Source organism: Bos indicus, chromosome 2 (genome assembly GCF_029378745.1).
Source record: "Bos indicus isolate NIAB-ARS_2022 breed Sahiwal x Tharparkar chromosome 2, NIAB-ARS_B.indTharparkar_mat_pri_1.0, whole genome shotgun sequence".
Lineage (NCBI taxonomy): Eukaryota > Metazoa > Chordata > Mammalia > Artiodactyla > Bovidae > Bos > Bos indicus.
In genome coordinates this window covers 132235782-132260822 of record NC_091761.1, presented here as the reverse complement: position 1 = coordinate 132260822, position 25041 = coordinate 132235782, and the positions used below count along the sequence as shown (strand labels likewise).

At 53.7% G+C, this 25041-nt stretch overlaps 2 protein-coding genes across 6 annotated transcripts in view; one reads left to right on the top strand and one right to left on the bottom strand.

Moving 5' to 3' along the window:
* Window positions 1-687: 687 nt before the first annotated feature.
* PLA2G2F (phospholipase A2 group IIF) lies at window positions 688-9831 on the top strand. Its single transcript, XM_019985950.2, has 5 exons — window positions 688-797; window positions 1454-1506; window positions 4849-4993; window positions 6357-6466; window positions 9548-9831. Exons 1-5 carry the CDS (start codon window positions 688-690, stop codon window positions 9718-9720), a joined length of 591 nt encoding a protein of 196 aa, XP_019841509.2. The 3' UTR covers window positions 9721-9831.
* A 9785-nt stretch (window positions 9832-19616) lies between these two features.
* The window catches only part of PLA2G2C (phospholipase A2 group IIC), a 31408-nt gene continuing 25983 nt past the window's right edge, over window positions 19617-25041 (bottom strand). For 2 of the 5 annotated variants that reach the window (XM_019982351.2, XM_019982342.2), the window contains exon 5: window positions 19628-24100. In XM_019982351.2, coding sequence (XP_019837910.1) covers window positions 23934-24100 — 167 coding nt within the window. In that variant the 3' untranslated portion in view covers window positions 19628-23933. Of the gene's footprint in view, window positions 24101-25041 lie in introns of all 5 variants that reach the window. The other 3 variants (XM_070777676.1, XM_070777647.1, XM_019982334.2) reach the window with 3 other exon arrangements.

Genomic DNA, 25041 nt, shown 5'->3' with positions numbered 1-25041 from the left:
TTGAATCCAATCTGTCTCCTCCATGGCAAGACTTCATCAGAGCAGTTTCCAGCCTTCTGTCTCTTGGTTATCGTGGACTCAGGGCATTGCCGGGGAGGCCTCAGCACATTGACCCAGAAGCCTGCTTATCAGTCCCCAGGATGCAAGACTCTCATAAGTTCCTTTGTTGGAAAGAAGTTTGATGGCAACTGCTTCCCAGCCAGGCTCACAACCTTCAACTTCTCTCTACAAGGGCTCTTGGGAGTCAGCAGTCCCTCCAGACCTGGTCCAATAACCCCATTGAATAAATGGTCTGCCTGGCTGTGTTTTAACAAATATTACTGAATGTTTTTCTTTAATTATCCTCATCCCTTTCGGGTGGGAAAGGAGAGAACGTGGGCTCATTTCCCTTCAGATGCTTGGAGAAAGGCCAAGCCCTCTTCTGATACATCAAGCCCCTGCCCCTGCAGGCCCAAGCACCCTGGGGTGGGATGTGACCCGGCGACTGTGGGCGGGGCGGGGGCGGAGGGAGGAGGCGGGGCCTCCTTTTTCTAGGCCATGTGCCACCCGCTTCCTGCCCAGGGGCATTGCCCCGGCACTCCCCTGCCAGTGAGCGGCAGCGAGACGCTGGGGCCTGTTCCCCGCAGCCATCGGAGCGGATTGCGGACCTTGCGAGACCTATGTCGCTGGCCCCCCAGAACCCAGAAGATGCCAGATGGGGCTCCGGCCAACCCCAAAGGGTGCAGGAAGAAGGGGCTGGTTAGACAACCCCCTGGGAGGAGAGGCCCGAGCCTCAGGACCTCTTCAAGAACCTCCAGGTACGTGCCTGCCTCCCCGGGATGGAGCCCTCGGTGGAGATGAGCAGGGAGGTGGGCGAAGAGCTGGCTCCTAGAACCTGTTTCTTCAGAAAGTCTGAGCCTCTGCTTACGGCTGAGATATTGCCTTTTCTGCACAACCGGGGCCTTGGGATCCATCAGTCCTCATAGGCACTTGAGGCCCAGAGAGGGTAAGGTAAGGGATCTATTGATGGTCACACAGCATTTTGGAAGTAGAGTTGCAGCTTGAACCCAGGGACTCAGGTCTCCTGGCTCCAGATACAAAAGCCAGCCACCAGGTGGGGTCACGTGACTGGCGTGCAAATGGAAGGGGCTGGTTCTGATGTGCGACCAGGTCCAATCCTGCAAGACAGGGAGCCCTCTGTCTCTTGGAAGCCTGGCTCGGGTGGAAGGGAAGGAGGCTCCCTGTGCCTCCCGGCTCTGCACTGCTGGGGGCTGTTGCTCCCAGAGGTGCAGGCAGGCAGGAGGTGCTCAGATGTCTCTGCAGGAGCTAATCACAGGGCAAGGGCAACAGGAACCCGGGCACCGAGGGGTGGTGTTGACTGCGGATGTAAGGAGGCTCAGGAGGGAGCCATAGGCCAGGAACCGCACGCGGTGGGGAGGGACAGACTAAGGACTGGGCTCTCTTCCCCTCTCAGATCTCACCTGGGGATGAAGAGTTTCATCACCATCACCATCCTAGCCAGCAGCGGTGAGTGAAGGTGCTGGGAAACCCCTCCTTCTGACCCCGACTCCAGCCTTTCTCCCGTGACTCAGCCATTGGCCACAGGCTCTCAGACCCACCGCTGGGTCTCTGCTCCCCGGCTCCGCCGGGCTTCCTTCCCTCTCTGCAGCTGTTTACTCCTCCAGCCACCTGTAAACACGCCCGAGGAGGTCAGCATTAACTGTTTACGAGCCTCCAGGGTGCGGGGCGCACAGCTGAGCAAGCATCATAGAGTGGTGCTGGTGGCTGGGCGTCAGGGCGCTTGGCGACACTGGGGCGCTTGTGGACATAGGAAGACGCGTTTGTGTACATACATGTGTACATGCAGATGGAACTCGTGAGCTTGCATGCAGGTATCCACACGTCTATGTGTAGGGGGTGTGTCTGAGCACATGATGATGTCTGTGTGTGTAACACACGTCTGGAAGATGGGTGAGCACGTGTTCACAGCAGTGTGTGTCTCTGGAGTGTGTAGGTGAATATAGGGAGCACACAACTGCACACGCGTGTGTGGAGCAGTGTCTGGGTGTGAGAGGTAGCGGAAGATGATGGAGGTGGTCCGGGAGCCTCTTCCTTCTTCTTTCTGGAAGGACCACCCCCGGGACCACCGAGGCTCCTGACACATGGGCAGGCATCCTGGTGGCAGGTGCCCTGTGTAGGCAGGAGAGAGGCTGGGTATTCCACTGGCCTTCTGTCCACCTGTTCAGCAGCCCCTGAACCCAACCAGGTTTGAGACAAAGAAAGAAAATACCAGAGACAAAATGAAGTTGAATGCAGCCAGACATGAGAAATGGTTGGTTGAATTCAGGCAAAGTGACCTATTATTTAGAAAATAACCCCTTGTGTCCAGCCCAGCCCAGGGGCCGGGCACAGAGGCTGCAGACTGAGTGAACACAGGTTTTGTTTCTTCTGCTCCAAGCGGAGTGCGGACGTGGCCACTCTGGGTGTTGCACATGTGTGACAGTGGGAGTGTGTATGCGTGTATAAAGGTGTGGGAGGTGAGTGTGGGTCTGTTTGTGAGACCATGTGCGTGTGAGAGGCATTTGTGGGTGAGTGTGTGTGTAACTGTGTTATATATGGAGGAGAGTGTGCAGCGGGTGAGTGTGTGTTTACATCTGCCTGCGTGTAAGAGTATGACGTGTGTCTGTCCTGCATGTGGATGGGTGAGTTTTAGGTGAGAACTGATGGTTGAGGGGTCCGGGGGATGGAAGCTGCCCCCCATCAGGGGTAACACCTACAGGACTAGGGGCAGGAGGCCAGGACCTCACAGCAGGCAGTCGGTCCCAGGCCCTGGAGGGGAGGGTCTGTCTTGCTTATGAACCCTGCCCCTGGCCCCGCAGCACTAACGGAGAAGCCTGTTTGCAGATGGGGGTCTGTCTGACCCCCAGGCTTCTGGGCACACGTTTGATTACAGTGGCAAGAATCCTGCAGAACAGAAAGGGCTTGGGGACAGCTGATGTTACTGGGAAGCCCTCTCAGCCCCCCTCTCTCTTCCATCGTGGCCAAATCAGAGACAGGCCCCCAGGTCGCAGGGACCCCTTCCTCCCTGCCCCAGACCCAGACAACCATTTACAGGCTCTAAACCACCCTCTTAAGGTTGTTGGCCGTTTCTCTCCACGCCTTTGTTTCCTCTTTCATTTGCTACTTATTCTCTGTAACGACAAAAGTCCCGAAGATAGACTGGAAGAGGCAGGTGGAGAGGGATGCCCTAAATTAGTTCTCTGACAGGAGGGCAGGCCTGGCCCAGGGTCCCAGTAAGCCCTGAGAGGGGACGCCGTGGGAAGAGCAAGGGTCTGGTGTGAGCTGGGTGCTTGCACTTCCCTGGAGGCTGGGGTTGTCATTCCCATTTTACGGATGGGAAAACCGAGGCCTAGGGAGCCTTAGTTCTGGGCCCGCATCTGTCTGACTCCAAAGTCTGTGCCTTTCCCACCAAGGCAGGTTGAGGTGGTGAGTTCCCCCATCATCACTAGGGATGTTGGACAGCCAAGTCTCCAGAAGCAAGTCGTTTCAGCCTTCGGGATTCCATCTGGGCTCTGTTTCTGAAATTCTCGGCTTCCTCCCTCTCCCACTACATTTCCTCTATCCGGCCGCAGAGTGGGGTGGGAAGCATGACTTGAGAGCAGGGGCAAAGGTGTGGAACTGGGCGCCTCGCCCCAGGCACAGTTGGAGGAGCCTCCCGGGGGAGGCAGCAGGGGTGAGGGGTGGTGAGCTGGCATCCCAGCTCCTGGGGGGTCACAGACCCGGGTCCAGGTCTGGGCTCTGCCACTTCCAGGCTGCATGGGGCAAACCACCTCTCTGAGCCTCAGCTGCTCATCCATAAAATGGGGTAAGAGCGGCCCTCCTGCCTGTGTGGTAATGGGGGGCAGGGGGGCGGGTGCGCAGCCTCACCCAGGTAAGAACCCAAACACCAGGCTCAATGTTGACTCAGCTGGGAGCCAGCATGCCTGGGAGCCCGGGAGGCAGGGAGACAGAGGAGGGCAGCAGATGGCCCCGGGGTTAGCAGCCTGAAGGGCGCCAGGAAGCTGACCCCGGGAGTCTGCTGGTATCTGAAGGGTTGTGGCACCGCCTGTGAGACAAGGACAAAGGGGAAGAAATGTATACTTGGGCGTGTGTGTGTGTGTGTGCGGGTGTGTGTGCGCACGTGCGTGCGTGCATGTGTGTGTGTGTGTGCGCGCATGCGTGTGTGTATGTGTGCGCGTGCGTGTGTGTATGTGCATGTGTGTGTGTGTGCATGTGTGTGTGTGTGCATGTGTGTGTGTGTGCATGTGTGTGTGTGTGCGCGCGCGTGTGTGTGTGTCCAGAACACCCAATTGTCTCCGGATTAACCCTGAGATGCTCCCGCCCCAGGCCCTGCTGGGAGCCCAGGAACCAGGCCAAAGCAGCAGGGCCCAGAACCCTGTTCAGAAGAGCACGTGGCATCTGGGAAGCAAGCCCCTTAGGGTGTATCAGGCACTCGGCTCTCCCTGTCTGGGTCCAAATTCTGCCTCCACTGATTTTCAACAATGTCTCCTTGGGCCAGTTGCTAAATGCTCTGGGCCTCGATCGCCTCATCTGTAAAATGGGTTTTTTTTTTTACAGGGTTGCAGTGAGCACTTGATGGACTCAGGCATGGAAGGGCGGTGGGCAGGGCCCACTTTCTTCTGGGGGCTGTGGGGCTCGGTGTGAGGACATGGGCAGAGCACCGCACGGGGCGCCCTGTGGAGTGCTGCCTCCTTCTGCTCTGCCCTCCTCCCCTGCCCCTGTCTCCCGTCCCCTGACCCCAGCCAAGTGGGCAGGAGCGGCCACGAATGGGGCTGGGAGCTCACCACACCCCTCGGCTCTCTCTCGCAGTCCTGCCTGCGGCCCGCAGCAGCCTGCTCAACCTCAAGTCCATGGTGGAGACGGTCACCGGGAGGAACGCCATCTTGTCCTTCGTGGGCTACGGCTGCTACTGCGGGCTGGGGGGCCGCGGCCTGCCCATGGACGAGGTGGACTGGTAGGTCCCGAGAGGCTGGGCCACGCTCAGAACTGGGGGGACAGCCCAGGTCAGACCGTCCCCAGTCTCCCAGTGGTGGGGGAAGGCCCTTACCCCAAGGAGGAGGCTTGTGTGCTGAGTTTGTAACCAGAAGCCTGACATTTGACCTACGTTCTCCTCAACCGTCTGGGACACTTCCTATTGTCTGTTTCCAAGGTCTTGGGCTTGGAGGCATTCAGTTCAGTTACTCAGTCGTGTCTGACTCTTTGCAACCCCTTGAACCGCAGCACGCCAGGCCTCCCTGTCCATCACCAACTCCCCGAGTTCACCCAAACCCATGTCCATTGAGTGGGTGATGCCATCCAACCATCTCATCCTCTGTCGCCCCCTTCTCTTCCTGCCCTCAATCTTTCCCAGCACCAAGGTCTAGAATTCCCATTCTCAGCGGAACCTTTGACCTGTCCCCAGACACACATGGGGTTCCCTGGTGGCTCAGATGGTAAAGTGTCTGCCTGCAATGCGGGAGACCTGGGTTCAATCCCTGGGTCGGGAAGATCCCCTGGAGAAGGAAATGGCAACCCACTCCAGTACTCTTGCCTGGAAAGTTCCATGGACAGAGGAGCCTGGTGGGCTACAGTCCATGGGGTCGCAAAGAGTCAGACACGACTGAGTGACTTCACTTTCACTTTTCCTTTCACTTTCTTTCAAACACACATGAGAGCTACAGTCACACTGTTGTGCTGAACAAAGCAAGGGCTGAGACCCCTGCCTGCTCAGACAGGAGGCCCTGGAGAGCAGGACTGTGCCTCCTCCATCAGCTGGGAGTTCCTGGAAGCCGTGGCTTGTCCTCTCCTCCTTTCCCCAACCCAAAGCAGCCAGCATGAGTCTGGCATCCCTGGGGGCTTCATAAATGCATGTTGACTAATTGCCTGCCTCTCACCAGAGGGGATGGGACAGCCACATCAGCAGTGGCTCCATGTCCCCCACCCCCAAGCCCCACTTACCCCTCCAGACTTTGGTCCCTCCCTGGCCATTCTGCACAGCCAGGAGTAGCCCCTGCATCTGGCCGGTCTCCTCCGCTGTGGACTTCACCCAGGCCCCTCCCTCCCACCCTGCCCCTCCTACAGCTGCAGCCAGGGCTCAAGGGTGGGGAGAGCCGGAGCTCTGGGGAGAGGACAGAGAGAGGGGGTCACGGACTTGATCCCAGGGCACTGGCCTGACTCCTTCTGGCTGTGTAACTTCTGGCAAGTAACTGCCCTCTCTGGGCCACCGTCTGAAGGTCTTACGTGAGGGATGGGAACAGCTGATCATGGCAGGGCTCACTGCCAGTGGGAGAGGGGCCAAGCCTGGCCACGTCTGCCTACTCTCCCCTCCCTGCCCCTAGGTGCTGCCATGCCCACGACTGCTGCTACCAGAAGCTCTTTGACCTGGGCTGCCGCACCTATGTGGACCACTACGACTACACCATCGAGAACGACACTGACATTGTCTGCAGTGAGTGCCCCCCAGTCACCCCTTCCCCAGGAAAAGCCTGAACTGCCAGCCATCCCCCTAGCCTGTGCCGGGGGCAGGGCTGCCAATGAAATGCAGGAGGTCCCAGTAACTCTGAATTTCAGATAAACAATGAAAAGTGTTTTCATGGAAGTTTACACTGACTCAGTGGACATGAGTTCAAGTGAACTCCAGGAGATACTGAAGGACAGGAAGCCTGGTGTGCTGCAGTCCAGGGGGTCGCAAAGAGTCAGACATGACTGAGCAACTGAACAGCAACAACAAATATCCTAAATACTGCGTGTGTGTGTGTGCGCGCGTGCTAAGCTGCTTCATTAGTGTCCAACTCTATTTGACTTGATGGACTGTAGCCTGCTAGAGTCCTCTGTCCATGGGACTCTCCAGGCAAGAATACCGGAGTGGGTTACCATGCCCTCCTCCAGGGGGTCTTCTCGAGCCAGGGATCGAACCTCCATCTCTTATGCCTGCTGCATTGGCAGGCAGGTTCGCCTGGGAAGCCCAAATAGTGCATGGAACATACTTACACTAAACCTTAGCAGAAAATTATTTAGTATTAGTATAAAATAAAGAAGTAGCATAAGTATATCCCATGCAATGTTTGGAATATACTTATACTAAAACGTTTATTGTCTGAAATTCAGATTTCACTGGACACCTTACTTTTGTTTGCTTGCTTGCTGAATCTAATAGGCTCTGGCACATCCCCCTGAAGCGCTCTGAGGCCCCCACCTGAATGGGCACCCTGATTCTTCAGTCCCCACTTCAGCTTTGGAGAACTTAGAGAGCAATCTTGATTCAGTGGGTCAAGTTTGGAGGGTCCCAGTTCTCTGTGTTTTTAACCAGATCCTTGGGTGATTCTGAGACTTTGTAGCAGGCTGGCCAGGGAGTCGGAAGTCCTGTGTTGACACCCAGGTTTGGCCAGCATCTCCTCCCCATGTGGCCCTGGGCAGGGTCCTTCCCTACCTCGCTTCAGTCTCCCCATGGGTACATTGAGGGGTTTGGATCTGAGCAGACCCCTTCCCTTCTAGTTCTCTCTCGGGGACCCCAGTAGATGAGGTGGCCCCATGGTACAACACCCAGTGTTTCTAGGGATTTGAGATGCTGGAGCCAGGCCTGGCAGTTTCCCTCACTTTGCCATAGACTCTCCACGGTCATTCCCCACCCGAGGGGTGCCGCATCCGAGCTGTCAGCCCAGAAGTCCCGCCTGTGGCGCCTCCTGCCTGGGCCAGCAGGTGTCCCCTGGGTAGCCCCAGGCTCCCTTTGTCCCCTTACATTAACCAGGCTGTGCGTCATGCCTCACTAAGAGCTCATGAGCAACGTCAGTTTTGCAAAAAAGAAAACAACTCAAGACTCCTGTTCTCTGGTAAAGAGTCTGATGGGGACCCAAGCACTGCTGGTGCCCCTTGGCAGCCCAGGGCTGAGTGGTACTCAGATGCTGCAGTTCAGATGTAGAGTGGAGGCACTGTTTGAGCAGGAGTCCATTAAGCAGATCAAATCTCCCTCCTCAACCCCTAAGACTGTGGACCATCCTGAGCTGTGGCCCTCACACTGGGTTCTGGGGAGTTCTGGGACCAGCAGGTCAGCTGCTGTGAGCAGTGATGGGGAGGTATCCCTGAGTGGTCCAGCTGGCTCTTTGATGTATTTTGTAGCTCAAGTGGCTTCTCTTTCAGGTGCTTGAGATATTCGTCTTTGGTAAAGAGTTTCACGTCAGAGAAAAGATTCTGCTGATAGAAAGTTTGCAAGTTTGCAAACCACTGGGCTAGTGGGTGGTTCTCGAAAGGGGTTCCCTGAACCTCAGCATCAGCATCACTTGTTAGAAATGCAGATATCAGGCCCCCACCCCAGACTCACTGAATCTGAATCTCTAGGGGTGAGGTGGGATAGCCTTTGTTTTAGGAGCCCTCCAAACAGATTTCATTTTCTTGGGCTCCAAAATCACTGCGGATGGTGACTGCAGCCATGAAAGTAAAAGACGCTTGTTCTTTGGAAGGAAAGCTATGATAAATCTAGACAGCATATTAAAAAGCAGAGATATCACTTTGTTGACAGAAGGTCCATATAGTCAAAGCTCTGATTTTTCCAGTAGTCACATCCAGTATGGATGTGAAAGTTGGACCATAAAGAAGGCCAAGCACCAAAGAATTGATGCTCTCAAACTGGGGTGCTGGAGAAGACTCTTGAGAGTCCCTTGGACTGCAAGGGGATCAAACCAGTCAATCCCAGAGGAAATCAACCCTGAATATTCACTGGAAGGACTGATGATGTGACCGAAGCTCCAATACTTTGGCCACCTGATGTGAAGAGCTGACTCATTAGAAAAACCCCGATGCTGGGAAAGATTAAGGGCAAGAGGAGAAGAGGGTGACAGAGGATGAGATGGCTGACTGGCATCACCGACTCAACAGACATGAATTTGAGGAAACTCCTGGAGACAGTGAAAGGCAAGGAAGCCTGGCGTGCTGCCGTCCATGGGGTCACAGAGTCAGACACGACTTAGCGGCAGAACAAACAATGACAAGCAGGTGATCCTAAAGCTCACCCGAGGCCGAGAACTCACGGGAAGATGATTTCTGAAGGCCAATAGTAACAACAACAACATCTGCTCCGTGGGAGGCACTGAGCTAAGCTCTTCTCGAGTGTTTTGCTCCCTCCATCCTTACCACAGCGCCCTCCAGAGTGGGGGTGCTGGGATTCTGGGCTTGAAGAGAGGAAGCCTGTGATGGTAGAAAGTGGGGAGGGGGCGGGGTGGAGATGGGGGTTAGTTCCCGACACCTGAGTTTCTACCCCAGCTCAGCCCCAGGTTTGCTGGGTGACTTAGGCAAGCCACACCCCATCCTGAGCCTCAGTTTCCCCAACTCAACACTGTCCTGTTGGGCTCCCGTGGTTGTGTGTTTCCCACACGTCAGGGGCACCTGGAGGGCTGGGAATGCAAGAGGCTGGGCCCCGGCCCTGACCTCCTGCGCCTGCAGGCCCAGGGTGGGCCCCCGGACGATGGTGCGGCTGGCCAGGACCACTTTCGGAGGCCCCTGTGATCTCAGGGTCCGCGCGCTCCACTCTCCACAGGCGAGCTCAACCAGACCGAGTGTGACAAGCAGACATGCGAGTGCGACAGGAGCGTGGTTCTGTGCCTCCAGAAGCAGACATACAGGGAGGAGCACCGCAACTATCTCAACATCTACTGCCAGGGCCCCACGCCCAACTGCAGCATCTACGAGCCGTCCCCCGTGCCGCCCTAGGTCCCCTGGGGCTGGCGGAGGAGCTGGGAGGAGGCTCTGGCCCTGGGGGCCAGGCGGATGGAGCAGGTGGAGGTGGGGGTGGATCGGGAGCCCCCGGTGTGTCTGGCCGCCTTCCCCCGGGAGCCTTCCGGTGGTCCAGAGGACTCAGAAAGGTCTGGGCCCTGGCCCTGGCCACCAGGCTCCTCAAGCCCAGCCCTGGGTGTGGCTTCATCCTGGATGCAGCAAGGGGGCGGCGCATGCCTTGTTGGGGTCTCCCCCAAGTGTGGAAGGGATCGGGGGCCTCTGAGAGGGGCCTCTCGCTGACTGAGCCAGGCACGAAAGGGTGGATCCCAGGGTCTTCAAGACCTGCAGCAGCCGCACGGGCCCAGAGCTCGGTGCGTCCTAGGGGCAGCTCCCAGGCAGACGGAGTGCTGGTCACAGGTCTGGGTTCTGGGGGCCCCTCGCTGCTCCTGCAGGATGAGTCGGGGTGATCCATGCTTTGGGGGGAGCAGGATTGTTAAAGGGGCTTTGTTAAAGAGCAGGTGGCCCCATCCTGGCCTTCATCGTTGGCACATGAGTCCCGGCCCAGATCGGATAGTCACAGGGCTTGGGTCCCAGCCCTGAAGTCCAGCCTCAGTGACCCAAAGAGCCTCTAAGCAGGCTCCTGGGCCCTGAGAGAACCCACATGCACCACCCCCACCCTGCCCCAGGTCCACAGGGACCCAGATGGGGGCACACACAAACGTGCACCCCCAGGCAGGCCTTCCTGCCTCTCCCGCTGACCCACTCAGCTCAGAGGAACAGCCTGGCCACGACTCTGCAGCCCTGAGCACTCTGAGGAAGCCCCAACCCCAGCGTCCCCAGTCTCTGACAAACACACAGGCCAAAGGGTCACGGTCTAGACGGCCAGGCCCTCCCCCGCGCCTCCCCCTATGCAGCAGCCAGGCCAGGGAGTGGAATGGGCCAGAAGCCTCTCTCCCTGGACGAGGAGGGACAAGGCTGCAGCGTCAACTCAGAATCCCGCTGCATGCGGAGGGCGCCGAGAGCTGGAACCCAGCTTGAGGAGGAGGAGACAGAGGCAGGAGGGACCAGGGCCAGGCAGGAGGCCGTGGGGAAGATTCAAGAAGGGGTAGACGGGGAACAGGATGAGGACAGGGAAAGGAGGGGGGAGCGGGGAGACACGGCGGGGGGACCAGACTCCAGACCAGAGCGGTCTTGGCAGGAGAAGGGGGAAGAGGAGCCTTGGGGACAGGGCCCCGCGGGCTGGGGGGCCGCCGGCTGGGGAGGGCGGAGGGCCAGGCCCGGCAGGCCGCCTCCCGACGGCGCCAGCATTGATGTCTTCCCAGGCACGCCTTCCTCGCCTCCCCTGCTGACCTCAGGCGTCAGCGGCCTCTGGGTGCCCAGGGCACCCCGCCGCGTCCTGCCTTCTGTCTTTGTCTGGCATCAACCCCTAAGGCCCAGTGGTGCAGCACTGTGACCCCAGGGATGCTCAGAACATCCACCAGGAATCTCGGCCCTCCCAGGGGCCCCGAGGACTTACAGTCCCCAGGGGAGGGCTGTGGGAGTGGCGAGAAGGTCTACAAAAAACCACGACAGGACTGGACCGAGCCCCACAGAGCTGCAGCTTCTAGGATGCCTGCCCTGGGGGCTAGGGTCAGCACTCACCGAGTGTGGGACCACCGCTCACCCCCTGCTGTCCTGCTGGCCACAGTGGGTGACGGCTGTGGCCCCCCGCATGCCCTGACCCCACCTGCCCAGTCGCCAAGATCCTCCTGGGAGCCCACCTTTTCCTCACCGTCCCGGGCTGACCCCCGACTTCTCTGAGCTGAATCTCCACCCCCGCTGCCCCCACAACCCAGGCAGGGATGGAGTCAGGATGGGGAGTCCCCCAGAGGAGGGGACCACAGAGGCCTGGGGCCCTTGCCCATGGAAGCCCTAGCTGGGCCCCTCCACACACAAACACACCCTCACCTTCCTGAAGGTCTGGGTGTTGGGAGGCATTCTGCTGCTAAGGGGTTCTGCCTGCCCCCTCCGTCACCCCAGACTCTCCCAAGTGCTGCGACCCCAAGAGACCGTTCCCAGGACTCGACGTCCCCTCCTCAAACTATTAAAACCCTCCTTCCTCAACTCCTCATCGCTGGATCCTCCCTGGCACGGCACCCACTGGCCAGGCGTCAGGGGAAAGCACAGCCGTTCCCTCCTGGGTCTCCGGCTCTGGGGAAAACAGGTTCCTTGGTGCCTAGCGGTGGGCATGGCCTGCTCCCTCCCTGCCTCTGGCCTGACAGCCGCCCTCCAGCAGAAGTGCAAGTGTTGGGAGGGTTGGAAAGTAGGGCTGTGGTCCAGCAATTGGACAACACGAGCAACCAGTGGGCTGAGAGCTTGCCCGGCGTCCAGTCCATGACACTCTCCATCCATCCCATCTTTTTTTTTTCTGTTGGAGAACTGAGGCCCAGGGAGGGCAGGTAACTTGCCCAAAGTCAGCCAGGCCATTAGTGATGGTGCTGGGCTCTGAATCCTCAGCCTCTGACTTTTCATGTCACCTCTTTGCACCTTCTTAACGAGGACTCGGGCCGCTGGGGCCAGTGGGACAAGCGACTGAGAGCCCAGCAGGGTGCCAGGTCCTGGGTCCTGGCTTGACCCCTTGCCTGTGAGGGGCGTCGGTTTCCCCAAGTGCGGAGACCAGAGCAGCTGTTTCAGAGGCTCCCCAAAGCTGTGGATTTTCCCGCGACACCCAGGGGTGACCTCTGGGGAAGGGGAGGCTGAGCAGACAGGAGTCGGAGGCCTCCTACTCATCCTTCCATGAGCAACCCTGCTTTTCCTGCAGTACCTACTGCCCCTTCACAAGAGCTACTGCAAGGAGAAGAGGGACTCTTCGGTCAAAAGGTTGAAAAGCCCTGGTCATGGTCATCCATTGATTGGTTCATTCATTCAGTGAACCTGTCCTGGTGGTCTCCTATGGACCAGGCTGGGCTTTACAGTAGACACTGCTGATCAGACACAGCTCCTGCCCACAGGAAGCCCACAGGAAGCCCACAGTCTGGGAGGGGGAGGCAGACATGTGGACCGACATCCTTGACATATGGGGCCAGGTGGTGTCAGGTTGGAGCCCAAGCATGTCTCTGCCAGTCCCGGAAGTGGCCCCGGAGTGGGTGGGGTGGAGCTGGAACGGTGTATTAGATGCCTCTGAGGTGGCGAGGGAGAATGGGACCATGGATTTTGAGGAAGGACTCTGCTTAACCCAGTCTGGGTGGTCTTTCTCTCCTCAGGTTAGTGAGGCCTTTGATGCTAAGGCTTGAGGAGGATGAGGGACTTCCTTCCACTGGTCTGAGGGCGGCCACCGACAAAGACGCTCTCCTTGACCACAACTTGGGCAGGCTCTTGCGAGATCTTTTCTCAACCAGGGCTCCACATGTTTTAGCAAGAATCTTGCTACGTCGGTTCACTGAGCACCCCCACCCACCCACGGTATCTGATCAAATCTCTCATCCTCCACTCCTCCCCCCACCAGTGACATCAGATCACCCCCATGCTCTTTCTCCAAGAATCCTGTTTGGTCAGTTCAGCAGAAATTCCCTACCCTCTCAGGAATTTTCCATCCCCACCTCCAACTCCTGCTGTAAATCCCCACTTAAGAAAACTCAGGATCTCACAGTGCTGTACAGCAGAGGTTAACACAACATTGTCAAGCAACTATACTCCAGGAAAAATATAAAACTGAAGATTTGAAGTCGTATTTGGAATTGAGCCCAAATCTATACTGGCCCCTGTTGCGAGAGTTTTTGAATAAAAATCTGTTTTGGCAACTTTACTATCCATCTCTGGTTTTCTAGGAGCTGTGACTCAGATGGAGGAGTCAGACTCACCACTGGACCCTGGGATCTCTGCCAACTAAAAACTGTCACTTGCCACGTGCTTCCATAAGAAGGAAGCCACCAGACACTGCAGCCGCTGACTTTTGACACTCCCTAAAAGGAGTTCGGGGTGGAAATGAGCCTCAGGAATGAGGCTCTCTGTGCTCTGGGAAAAAGTGGCAGAACAGGTCTTCAGATAGCTAGATACTTTCAGGAGAAGATTTTATGAGCCCAATTTCTAGCATCTTCTCACATATAGAAAAGCGTGAAAGTCACTTATGGAGACATCTGCTCCTCATAACTAAACAGCAACCTTCTTGACTCACGGGCATCTTTCGTAAAATGTGTGCTTGGTGGTGCATAACTCCCTTCACCAAAGTCACATATATTCTGACACCTTCCCTCTTTAACTCTTTGGAGCATTTCCTCAGCACTATTTCAGACACTATAGTTCTCATTTTGCCCCCAATAAAACTTAACTCACATCTCTCACACTGTGCCTTTTAAAAAATTCGACACCTCTCACTTTCAGTGGGAAAGCATGGTACATCCTCCTGGGTTATTACATCATAGTCCTATTCATGGTCTTTGAGCCATTTTTCACTTCTTGGTTAGACTCCATTTGCCTTTATGCTTTGTTATCTGCCTTTAAACCCGAACAGATTCTGCCATCCTGCACATTTTATTAATTCTTCTAGTTTTCTCCAGAAATGTGGCTACAACTCTTTAAATTAATGTTTCCAATTTTTGTCCCTTCCCTCTTTGTTGTAGCCACACGTTCCAGGAAACAAACTCACTCAGAAGGACAGTGCAGATGGTGGAGTGCAGTCTATTACACCGGCGGGCCCAAGGCAGAGTCTCCTCTTAGCCAAGGACCCTGACCAGCATCTGTGAAAATCTTTTATACCCCATGTGCACGTGTCTGAACCCACCACTCCAAATTCCTTGAGACTTACATAAACCAAGGAAAATACAATCCCAATAACCCCATCATTCACGTGCTATGTGCTCATGTGGTCAACAGTTAAACAATTAGCCAATAATCAATAAACCCGAGGTTACACTCTGATAGATACAGAAAAATTTATGGCCTGTCTGGAGGAAGGGGTGATTAGTGTATGTTTTCTCTTAGGCAATGAGTAACCTAGATACGATCTTCAAGGTTCCCCTGTCTGGAGGGGGTCTTATCCTTCTGTTGTTGTTTTCATGGGCACTAAACACAGAGTTCAGAGTCCATTGGAAAGGTGGCCGAGCAGGATCAGCATGAACAGGCCTAAGATGGAGTCCAGGCCCTGTGAATTCCTTCTTCATCTTGACTTGCAGTCACTGGGAACTAAAGCCAACTGTCCAGAAACTTATCGGAACTTTCTAAAGAAACCCTGGGACCTGAAGCTGGATGCGTCTATGCTCTTCTCCAAGACGCAAACGTGACTGTGACCTTAATGTCTGTGCCATCAACAAAGATGCTTCAAACTGCAAACCAGGAAGACCAACAGGTTGCCACTGCTCTCCTCACTTCACCATCTACAGATGCTTCAAGTTCAACATCTCAGTTGGCTGCCCTCTGGACTTAGAAACTAAGTTTAATTGCTCTACTCATTAATCTCTGTTTTTCTTCTCTTTTTTTTTCCTAGAAATCCCCCTCGTTTAAAAGTTTGATGGTTCGTTTACACCATCCAGAAAATACCCTTTACTGCCAAGTCTCAACAGATGGTTCCACTGGTCACTAATGAACAAAAAATGATCAATTGATAAGTGAACTGCTGAAAAAAGTTTGCTATGACTAATGTGTTCTCTTGGCAGAACTTTATGAGCCTTTGCCCTGCTTCATTCTGTACCACAAAGCCAAATTTGCCTGTTACTCCAGGTTTTTCTTGACTTCCTACTTTTGCATTCCAGTCCCCTATAATGAAAAGGACATTTTGGGGGGGTATTAGTTCTAGAAGGTCTTGTAGGTCTTCATAGAACTGTTCAACTTCAGGTTCTTCAGCATTACTGGTCGGGGCATAGACTTGGATTACCGTGATATTGCATGGTTTGCCTTGGAAACGAACAAGATCATTCTGTCATTTTTGAGATTGCATCCAAGTACTGCATTTCAGACTCTTTTGTTGACTATGATGGCTACTGCATTTCTTCTAAGCGATTCCTGCCCACAGTAGTAGATATAATGGTCATCTGAGTTAAATTCACCCATTCCAGTCCATCTTAGTTCACTGATTCCTAAAATGTCAATGTTCACTCTTGTCATCACCTGTTTGACCACTTCCAACTTGCCTTGATTCATGGACCTGACACTCCAGGTTCCTGTGCAATATTGCTCTTTACAGCGTCAGACCTTGCTTCTATCACCAGTCCCATCCACAACTGGGTGTTGTTTTTGCTTTGCCTCCATCCCTTCATTCTTTCTGGAGTTACTTCTTCACTAATCTCCACCGACCTGGGGAGTTCATCTTTCAGTGTCCTATCTTTTTGTGTTTTCATACTGTTCATGGGGTTCTCAAAGCAAGAATATTGAAGTGGTTTGCCATTCCCTTCTCCAGTGGACCACATTCTGTCAGACCTCTCCACCATGACCCACCCATCTTGGGTGGCCCCACATGGCCTGGCTTAGTTTCATTGAGTTAGACAAGGCTGTGGTCCATGTGGTCAGATTGGCCTGTTGTCTGTGATTGTGGCTTCAGTCCGTTTGCCCTCTGATGCCCTCTCTCAGCGCCTACTGTCTCACTTGGGTTTCTCTTACCTTGGACGTGGGGTATCTCTTTACGGCTGCTCCAGCAAAGCAGTCACCACCCCTGACCTTGGACATGGGGTAGCTCTTCTCGGCCACACTTCTGCACTGTCGCAGCCACTGCGCAGTGCCAAGAGAATGCACTGGTCATAGCAAACACCCTCTTCAATAACAACACAAGAGAAGACTCTACACATGGACATCACCAGATGGTCGACACCAAAATCACATTGGTTCCATTCTTTGCAGCCAAAGATGGAGAAGCTCTATACAGTCAGCAAAAACAAGACCAGGAGCTGACTGTGGCTCAGATCATGAACTTCTTATTGCCAAATTCAGACTTAAATTGAAGAAAGTGGGGAAAACCACTAAATCAAATCCCTTATGACTATACAGTGGAAGTGACAAATAGATTTAAGGGACTAGATCTGTTACACAGAGTGCCTGATGAACTATGGACGGAGGTTCATGACATTGTACAGAAGACAGGAATCAAGACCATCCCCAAAAAAAGAAATGTAAAAAAGCAAAATGGCTGTCCGAGGAGGCCTTACAAATACCTGTGAAAAGAAGGGAAGCACAAAGCAAAGGAGAAAAGGAAAGATATACCCATTTGAATGCAGGGTTCCAAAGAACAGCAAGGAGAGATGAGAAAGTCTTCCTCAGTGATCAATGCAAAGAAATAGAGGAAAACAATAGAATGGGAAAGACTAGAGATCTCTTCAAGAAAATTAGAGATACCAAGGGAACACTTCATGCAAAGATGGGCTCAATAAACGACAAAAGTGGTAGGGACCTAACAGAAGCAGAAGATATTAAGAAGAGGTGGCAAGAATACACAGAAGAACTGTACAAAAAAGATCTTCATGACCCAGATAATCACAATGGTGTGATCACTCACCTAGAGCCACACATCCTGGAATGTGAAGTCAAGTGGGCCTTAGGAAGCATCACTACAAAGAAAGCTAGTGGAGGTGATGGAATTCCAGTTGAGCTACTTCAAATCCTGAAACATGATGCTGTGAAAGTGTTGCACTCAATATGCCAGCAAATTTGGAAAACTCAGCAGTGGCCACAGGAATGGAAAAGGTCAGTTTTCATTCCAATCCCAAAGAAAAGCAATGCTAAAGAATGCTCAAACTACTGCACAATTGCATTCATCTCACACTCTAGTAAAGTAATGCTCAAAATTCTCCCAGCCAGGCTTCAGCAATACGTGAACCCTGATCTTCCAGATGTTCAAGCTGGTTTTAGAAAGGCAGAGGAACCAGAGATCAAATTGCCAACATCCAATGGATCATCGAAAAAGCAAAAGAGTTCCAGAAAAACATCTATTTCTGCTTTATTGACTATGCCAAAGCCTTTGACTGTGTAGATCACAATAAACTGTGGAAAATTCTGAAAGAGATGGGAATACCAGACCACCTGATCTGCCTCTTGAGAAATTTGTATGCAGGTCAGGAAGCAACAATTTGAACTGGACATGGAACAACAGACTGGTTCCAAATAGGAAAAGGAGTACGTCAAGTCTGTATATTGTCACCCTGCTTATTTAACTTCTATGCAGAGTACATCATGAGAAACACTGGGCTGGAAGAAGCACAAGCTGGAATCAAGATTGCCGGGAGAAATATCAATAACCTCAGATATGTAGATGACACCACCCTTATGGCAGAAAGTGAAGAAGAACTAAAGAGCCTCTTGATGAAAGTGAAAGAGGAGAGTGAAAAAGTGGGCTTAAAGCTCAACATTCAGAAAACGAAGATCATGGCATCTGGTCCCATCACTTCATGGGAAATAGATGGGGAAACAGTGGAAACAGTGGCTGACTTTATTTTTCTGGGCTCCAAATCACTGCAGATGGTGATTGCAACCATGAAATTAAAAGATGCTTACTCCTTGGAAGGAAAGTTATGACCAACCTAGACAGCATATTAAAAAGCAGAGACATTACTTTGTCAACAAAGGTCTATCTAGTCAAGGCTATGATTTTTCCAGTAGCCATGTATGGATGTGAGAGTTGGACTATAAAGAAAGCTGAGCACCAAAGATTGATGCTTTTGAACTGTGGTGTTGGAGAAGACTCTTGAGAGTCCCTTGGACTGCAAGGAGATACAAGCAGTCCATCCTAAAGGAGATCAGTCCTGGGTGTTCATTGGAGGGACTGATGTTGAAGCTGAAACTGCAATACTTTGGCCACCGGATGCAAAGAGCTGACTCATTTGAAAAGACCCTGATGCTGGGATAGATTGAGGGCAGGAGGAGAAGGGGACGACAGAGGATGAGATGGTTGGATGGCATCACCAAGAGAATGGACATGAGTTTGAGTAGTCTCTGGGAGTTGGTGATGGACAGGGAGGCCTAGCGTGCTGTGGTTCATGGGGTCACAAAGTGTTGGACATGACTGAGCGACTGAACTGAACTGAACTGAAAAAAGTTTGCACAATGTGAGAGTTGCAAGTTAAGTTTTATTTGGGGCAAAATGAGAACTGCAGTCTGAGCCTTAGTGTTTCATCTAGCTTTGAGAATCTGCTTTGAGAAGGCAAGGAGAGAGCTAGGTCTGTATCGGAGTTTTGCAACAAAGGGCAGGTAGTGAGAAACATCAAAATTTTATTGTAAATGAACTAAAACCAGGTATCCCAAGTTAAGGAATTTAGTGCTTTTCTATGTATGGAGAGATGCAAGAGTCTGGCACACTGAAATCATTCCTTCGATGGGCACGTCACCTATCTGGGTCTAGCATCTTGTGTTTTCACACCCTGAGTCTCCCCAGGGCTCACCGCAGGGAGTGGCTGCGGTCTGATGGCTGTGGTCTGATGGCTGCTAGGTGGCAGGCATTCTTTCCTTCGGAGTTCCCGTAGGGCTCAGCGGCTCACCATCCTTAGGGGCTGCAATCACTGAGGACTGTGACATCCTTTGTCTACTGATCTGGCAGGAAATATTCCATTTCTCAGAACTCATAGGGTTCAGGAGAAACACAATCTCCTCCTTCCCTGAACGAGAGGAAGGAATGGCAAAGACTCTCTCTTCGACCAAACTTCAGTCAGGCTCCTCTGAGACCTTTTATCAACTCACCCGCCACCTGTGGGCTTCTGCATTCATCTCTGCATCATTCCTGGGTCTTAGCAATGCATGCAAGGTAAGTCTCTTCAGTCGTGTCCAACTCTGTGCGACCCTATGGACCATAGCCCACCAGGCTCCTCTGTCTAAGGGATTCTCCAGGCAAGAATCGTGGTATATCAGTTTAGTGAAGATTCCCACCTTTCCTCAATATCTGATCAAATTTCTCACCCCACCTCCCCTGCCCCCCTACCCAGCTCACAGGTGATATCTGATCACCATGACCTCTCTTTAGGAAGAATCCTGTTACGTCAGTTTAGTAAAAACCCCCTACTCTCTTAGCAAGTTTCTATCCACTGATTCCCCCCACCCTTCTCCTTAGTTAGAAATCCCCACTTTTCTCTGTTCTGTTAATAACTGAGCCCAGGGACCTTCACTGGTGGCCCAGGGCCTAAGACTTCACGGTCCCAACGCAGGGGGCCAGGGTCCGACCCCTGGATGGAGAACTAGATCCCACACGCCACAGCTGAAGACGCCCATGTGCACAACTGGGACCGAAGCTCCTGCATGCGACACCTAAGGCCTGGTGCAGCCAAATAAATGGAAAAAGAAGAAGAAGCCCTGAGTCCAGTTCTATACTGTCCGTTTCCCCCTGTTGCAGTAGTTAACAAAATCTACTCTCACCACCTTAACTTTTGTCCGATTTTCTACATCATCTCTGCCCAGAGCTTGGTCAGCTTCCATTTTCACTCCTGTTCTTCAGACCCTTCCCGGGAGTGGCTGTCAAGCCTTTTCTAGAACTTGGGTGACACCTAGTGGTCATGATAGATGATGATGCTGTTTGTAGCTCAGTTGGGTCAGACTACAACCCCATGTTACCCGCCAGGTGCCTCTGTCCACGGAATTCTCCAGGCAAGAATACTGGCGTAGGTAGCCATTCCCTTCTCCAGGGGATCTTCCTGATACCCAGGCTCTGAACCTGGGTTTCCTGCCTTGCAGCTGAATTCTTTACCGTCTGAGCCACCAGGGAAGACAACGGATCATGATCAGTTACCTCCTAGGCTTTGCTCCACACCTGTTGCCCCTCTGGGTCTGAACCCAAAGTGAGACACGCTGCCCAGGCTGGCAATTCCCAAGAGAGCACTAGGAAATCATTACTGTCCCTGCACCTTATCACCGCCATCAACACCACATCTCACAAGGAGCAGACGGGGCTCAACACGGGCTCTGCGGTTCAAGGGCCACTTGGCCGTGGGCTAGTCACCCCACCCCTCCCAGTCTCCATCTCCCCTTCCTGTAAAATGCGGGCAATAATGACGAGCATCGTGGGGTCTGAGAACCACACGAGGCCATGGAGGTGAATGCTCCCAGCACAAGGCCTGGTGTCGAGACTGGAAAATCAGTGCTGGAGACTGGGGCCCTGGGCTGCGTGTTGGGACAGAGGTCCTGATGGCCAGCTCAGCAAAGGGCGGCAGGTGGAAGGAAGGAAGATGCTGATGGGGATGGATGGCCTGTGACCTTCTCTGGCAAATGGAAACCTGGCAGAACAAAGCTGTGGTTTAGCCAGAAAATCTGGCTCTCTGCACAAGACTGCTGGGGGTCAGGGAGGGGAATGATGAGGGAGAGGCTGGGGGACCAGGCAGGGGAAGGATGAGGGAGAGGCGGCAGGAAAAAGAAGGAGGCAGCTTGGTGCCCTAGATCCATGGCCAGGCGCCCGACGCCTGCCCGTCTCTGACCTGACCCAGTCTGCCCAGCTCTCCATGCTCGGGGCCGGCCGTGAACGCAGGGAGGTGGCCCTGTCCTCCCCGGAGGCTGGCACAGCAACACTGCTGTCAGCTTCCCTGGCTACGGCTTCTAAAGAGCAGCTGATGCCGCCAGCTGTGACAACCAGCAAAGCTGCGCATGGGGAGGCAGGGGTGTGTGCACGAGCCTGGAACCCTGCTGGCAGTTTGGGGTCTCAGGATGTTGGGGCCCAGGGAGCAGAGCAAAGTGTATTAAGCACTTACTGCAGCCGGCACTGGGCTCAGAGCTCTGTGTGTGCCAACTCAGCTAACCCTCCTCGCAACCCTATGAGGTGGGGGCCATTCGTAGCTGTTTCTAGGAGGAAACAGGCCCAGAGAAGCCAAGTTAGTTACTCAAGGTCATGCAACAGAAGCAGGGTTTGAATTCCAACTCCAGAACCTTAGCCTCAGAGAGTAGCCCATTGACAACCCCCTCATTGTGAGAAAGGGGATGGGAAACAAGAAAGAAGACACGGGTTCCCATTTCAGCCCCACGTGCTGGCTCAGACCCTCTGCCTCCATCTGTGAAATGGGAATGAATATGTCCTGAGATCCTGCTGCTGACCAACAACATGAGGACAGGTGAAAAGGGGCTTCAGAAAGGGTCAGTTCATTCAGTTCAGTCGCTCAGTTGTGTCCGACTCTCTGTGACCCCATGAATCACAGCACGCCAGGCCTCCCTGCCCATCACCAACTCCCGGAGTTCACTCAGACTCACATCCATCAAGTCAGTGATGCCATCCAGCCATCTCATCCTCTGTCATCCCCTTCTCCTCCTGCCCTCAATCCCTCCCAGCATCAGAGTCTTTTCCAATGAGACAACTCTTCGCATTAGGTGGCCAAAGTATTGGAGCTTCAGCTTTAGCATCAGTCCTTCCAAAGAAATCCTAGGGCTGATCTTCAGAATGGACTGGTTGGATCTCCTTGCAGTCCAAGGGACTCTCAAGAGTCTTCTCCAACACCACAGTTCAAAAACATCAATTCTTCAGTGCACAGCTTTCTTCACAGTCCAACTCTCACATCCATACATGACCACTGGAAAAACCATAGCCTTGACGAGACGGACCTTTGTTGGCAAAGTAATGTCTCCACTTTCTAATATGCTATCTAGGTTGGTCATAACTTTTCTTCCAAGGAGCAAGTGTCTTTTAATTTCATGGCTGCAGTCACCATCTGCAGTGACTTTGGAGCCCCTGAAGATAAAGTCTGTCACTGTTTCCCCATCAGTCAGCACCTGCCCTTCTCCTCCCAAGCCCTAAGGTAAGGCAAGGGCACGCCACGCTGTTCCTGGTGCCTCCAGGCGTGTCACAGTGCTGAGCCGCGGGAGTGAGGACCAAGTGCATCAGTGAGTTAGACCGCACGACAAACCACACCAAAACTTAATGTAAACAGGGCCTTATTTAGCTTGCACTTCCACAAGGTGGTGGCTTCGCCAGGGCTCAGCTGGGTGGTTGTTTTGGCCTCACTGAGGTTCTCTGTCTGTGGTCATCTGTGAGCTGGCTTTGCAGATCCTTGACGAGCACTCTCACAGGTCTGAGGTCTCAGCCCAGACAGCTGGGCGGATGACCCTGACCCTGGCGGTCTCCCATCCTCCTGCAGGCCTCCCTGGGCTTTTTCTCTTGGCGGTGGCAGTGTTCTGAAAGGGGGTGTGCCCCGGGCCTCCTGAGTCCTCGCTGGGGAACTGGCGGACCACTGCTCTCATCGTGTTTTATGGACCATACTAAGTCACAAGGCCAGCTCAGAGTTCAGATTCACAGTTGGTGGGGAAGCAGACTCTACCTCTTGATGGGAAAAGCTGAGCATTTAGGACAAGGAAGCCTGGCGTGCTGCACCCCATGGGGTCGCAAAGAGTCGGACGTAACTGAGCGACTGAACAACAGACAGAGACGTGAGGATACAGAGAGGTAAGAACAACGGTGGCTTTTTTTGTTTTTAACCAAAGAGTCTTCATTATTTTTTTTAATGATTTGGCTCCCTCAGGTCTTAGTTGCGGCACAGGGGTTTAATTACCCTGTGGCTTTGGAGATCTTAGTTCCCTGACCAGGGTCGAACCCACATCCCCCGCACTGGGCGGCAGAGTCTTAACCACTGGACCCCGGGGAAATGTCCAGCTGTGGTCATTTTTGCAATCTCCCCTACAAGCTGGGCGTCAGAATGATCAGAGTCCACCAAGACTGGCTCACTTTAATATTTATTAGAATTTATGTCTTGTGACCAGGGGCTTCTAAACGTGACCAGCAACCTTGGATCCCCCTGCCTCGCCCGCCCCAACTCTCTCTCCATCACTTCGGCGTCTTCCTGGCCGTGACATCCGGTGGCAGCCGTGGGCATGGATGTTCCCAGGCTATGTGTCCTGAGAGCTGAGAATGGCACTGACGTTTTCCTACCTTGGGGTTTTCAGAAGGCGGGACTCCAGCAAACGAGAAAAGAGTCCAGGTGCACCTCTCAGGGCCTTGGCATGTGCCCAAGACCTTGGCTCCAGCTGGATCTGGGATGTGGGTCTGGTACCCAAGTCTGCCCAGCATCCCAATCTTGGGGTGGGGATGAAGGGAGTGCTTAAGGCAGATCCTGGGGCCTTCTCCCCTTTTGGAATCTTCCTGGGGTGGGGGTAGGGGCCATCTCTCTACCTTGTCACTTTGTTTTGTAGCTTCTTAGCACTTACTGTGGTTGGAACATGTCATTTATTTATATTTATGGTCTGTCTCCCTCCATCGAAGGCCCAGATTCCGTCTTTTGCACTTTTGATCTCCAGCCCTCTGATGCCGAGTGACAAAGGAGTACCCGGGCCTGACCAGGGGCCCTGTGGCCTCGCTAGCACTGGGGCCTGTGCTTGCCGCAGTGGGGCCGGCTGGACAACTGCTTGAAGTTCTTCTCGTAGGTGGGCAGGTTCTCTCTGAAGCAGTAGGCAGACTGAGTGTCACACTCGCAGGCCCGCAGCCCACAGAGGCAGCTGACGCCGGGACCAAGGGCACACTCACCTGCAGGGAGACAGAGGGTCACAGGGGCTTCCAGCCACCCCCGGGGTTGGTTCTAAGGTTGGGGAGAACTGGGAGCTGGCGGCAAGGGGTCAAGGGTTGAAAATTGAAAGGAAAAAGGAACTGGGAGTCCTTCTCCTGCATTTCAAGCCCTTCCACCATCACAGCTGGACATGCCCTGAAGAGATACCTGGAAAGAAACAGGAGATGGGGCAGGTGTGGGCTGCACGTGAGGGGGGGAGCACTGAGTCAGCGTCCCCAAGCAGCTCCCAGGGCAAGGACACAGAACCCATCTTCTCAGAACTCAGCTCCTATTTCCAGCAGCTTACCTGGCATCTCACGTGGAAATCACTAGCATCTCCAGTATAAGATGCCCCAAAGGAAGCTCTTGATGTAAGTGCCCCTGCCCTACCCACTGATCTGGCCCTCCACCCACACTCTCAGCTTAAGAATCAGTACCACCTCCAACTCAAGCCAGAAAACAAGCAGCCAACCTCGATTCCTGCCTTCCTTTCACTTCCACATTCCATCCACCCAAAGTTCCATGGATGTCTCTACGTTTAAAATATTTCACGCTGTGCCCTCTTCTCCCCGTCTTCTTGGCCATGACCCCCTCCCTGCCATCACCAGCTCTCCCGCCCTAATGGAAGGAAATAAACAGGGACTGTCTTGGAATGAATGAGGTTCACTCTCTTGCTGAAAGCCCTGCTGTGGTTTCCTACTGTTTGAACCAAGACATCCCAAATCCTTGCCACGGACTCTGAAGCAGGCTTGCCGTAACGGGGCCCCTGCCCGCCTCCCCACCCTCACAGCCCTCACGCTCACCTTCCCTCTGCTCCGGGAACACTGGCCTCTGGGTTGGTCACATGCTTTGGTTGGTCTTGACCCAGGGCCTCTGCACTTGTACTTGCTAGTTTGTCTGACACACTTCTCTCCAGGATCTT

Excerpts from the sequence above, each read along its gene's own strand:
- PLA2G2F (XM_019985950.2), top strand. The coding sequence starts at position 688 with ATGCCAGATGGGGCTCCGGCCAACCCCAAAGGGTGCAGGAAGAAGGGG. Across the intron at positions 4,994-6,356 it reads CCCATGGACGAGGTGGACTG|GTGCTGCCATGCCCACGACT; the intron begins GTAGGTCCCGAG and ends CCCTGCCCCTAG. Across the intron at positions 6,467-9,547 it reads CGACACTGACATTGTCTGCA|GCGAGCTCAACCAGACCGAG; the intron begins GTGAGTGCCCCC and ends CACTCTCCACAG.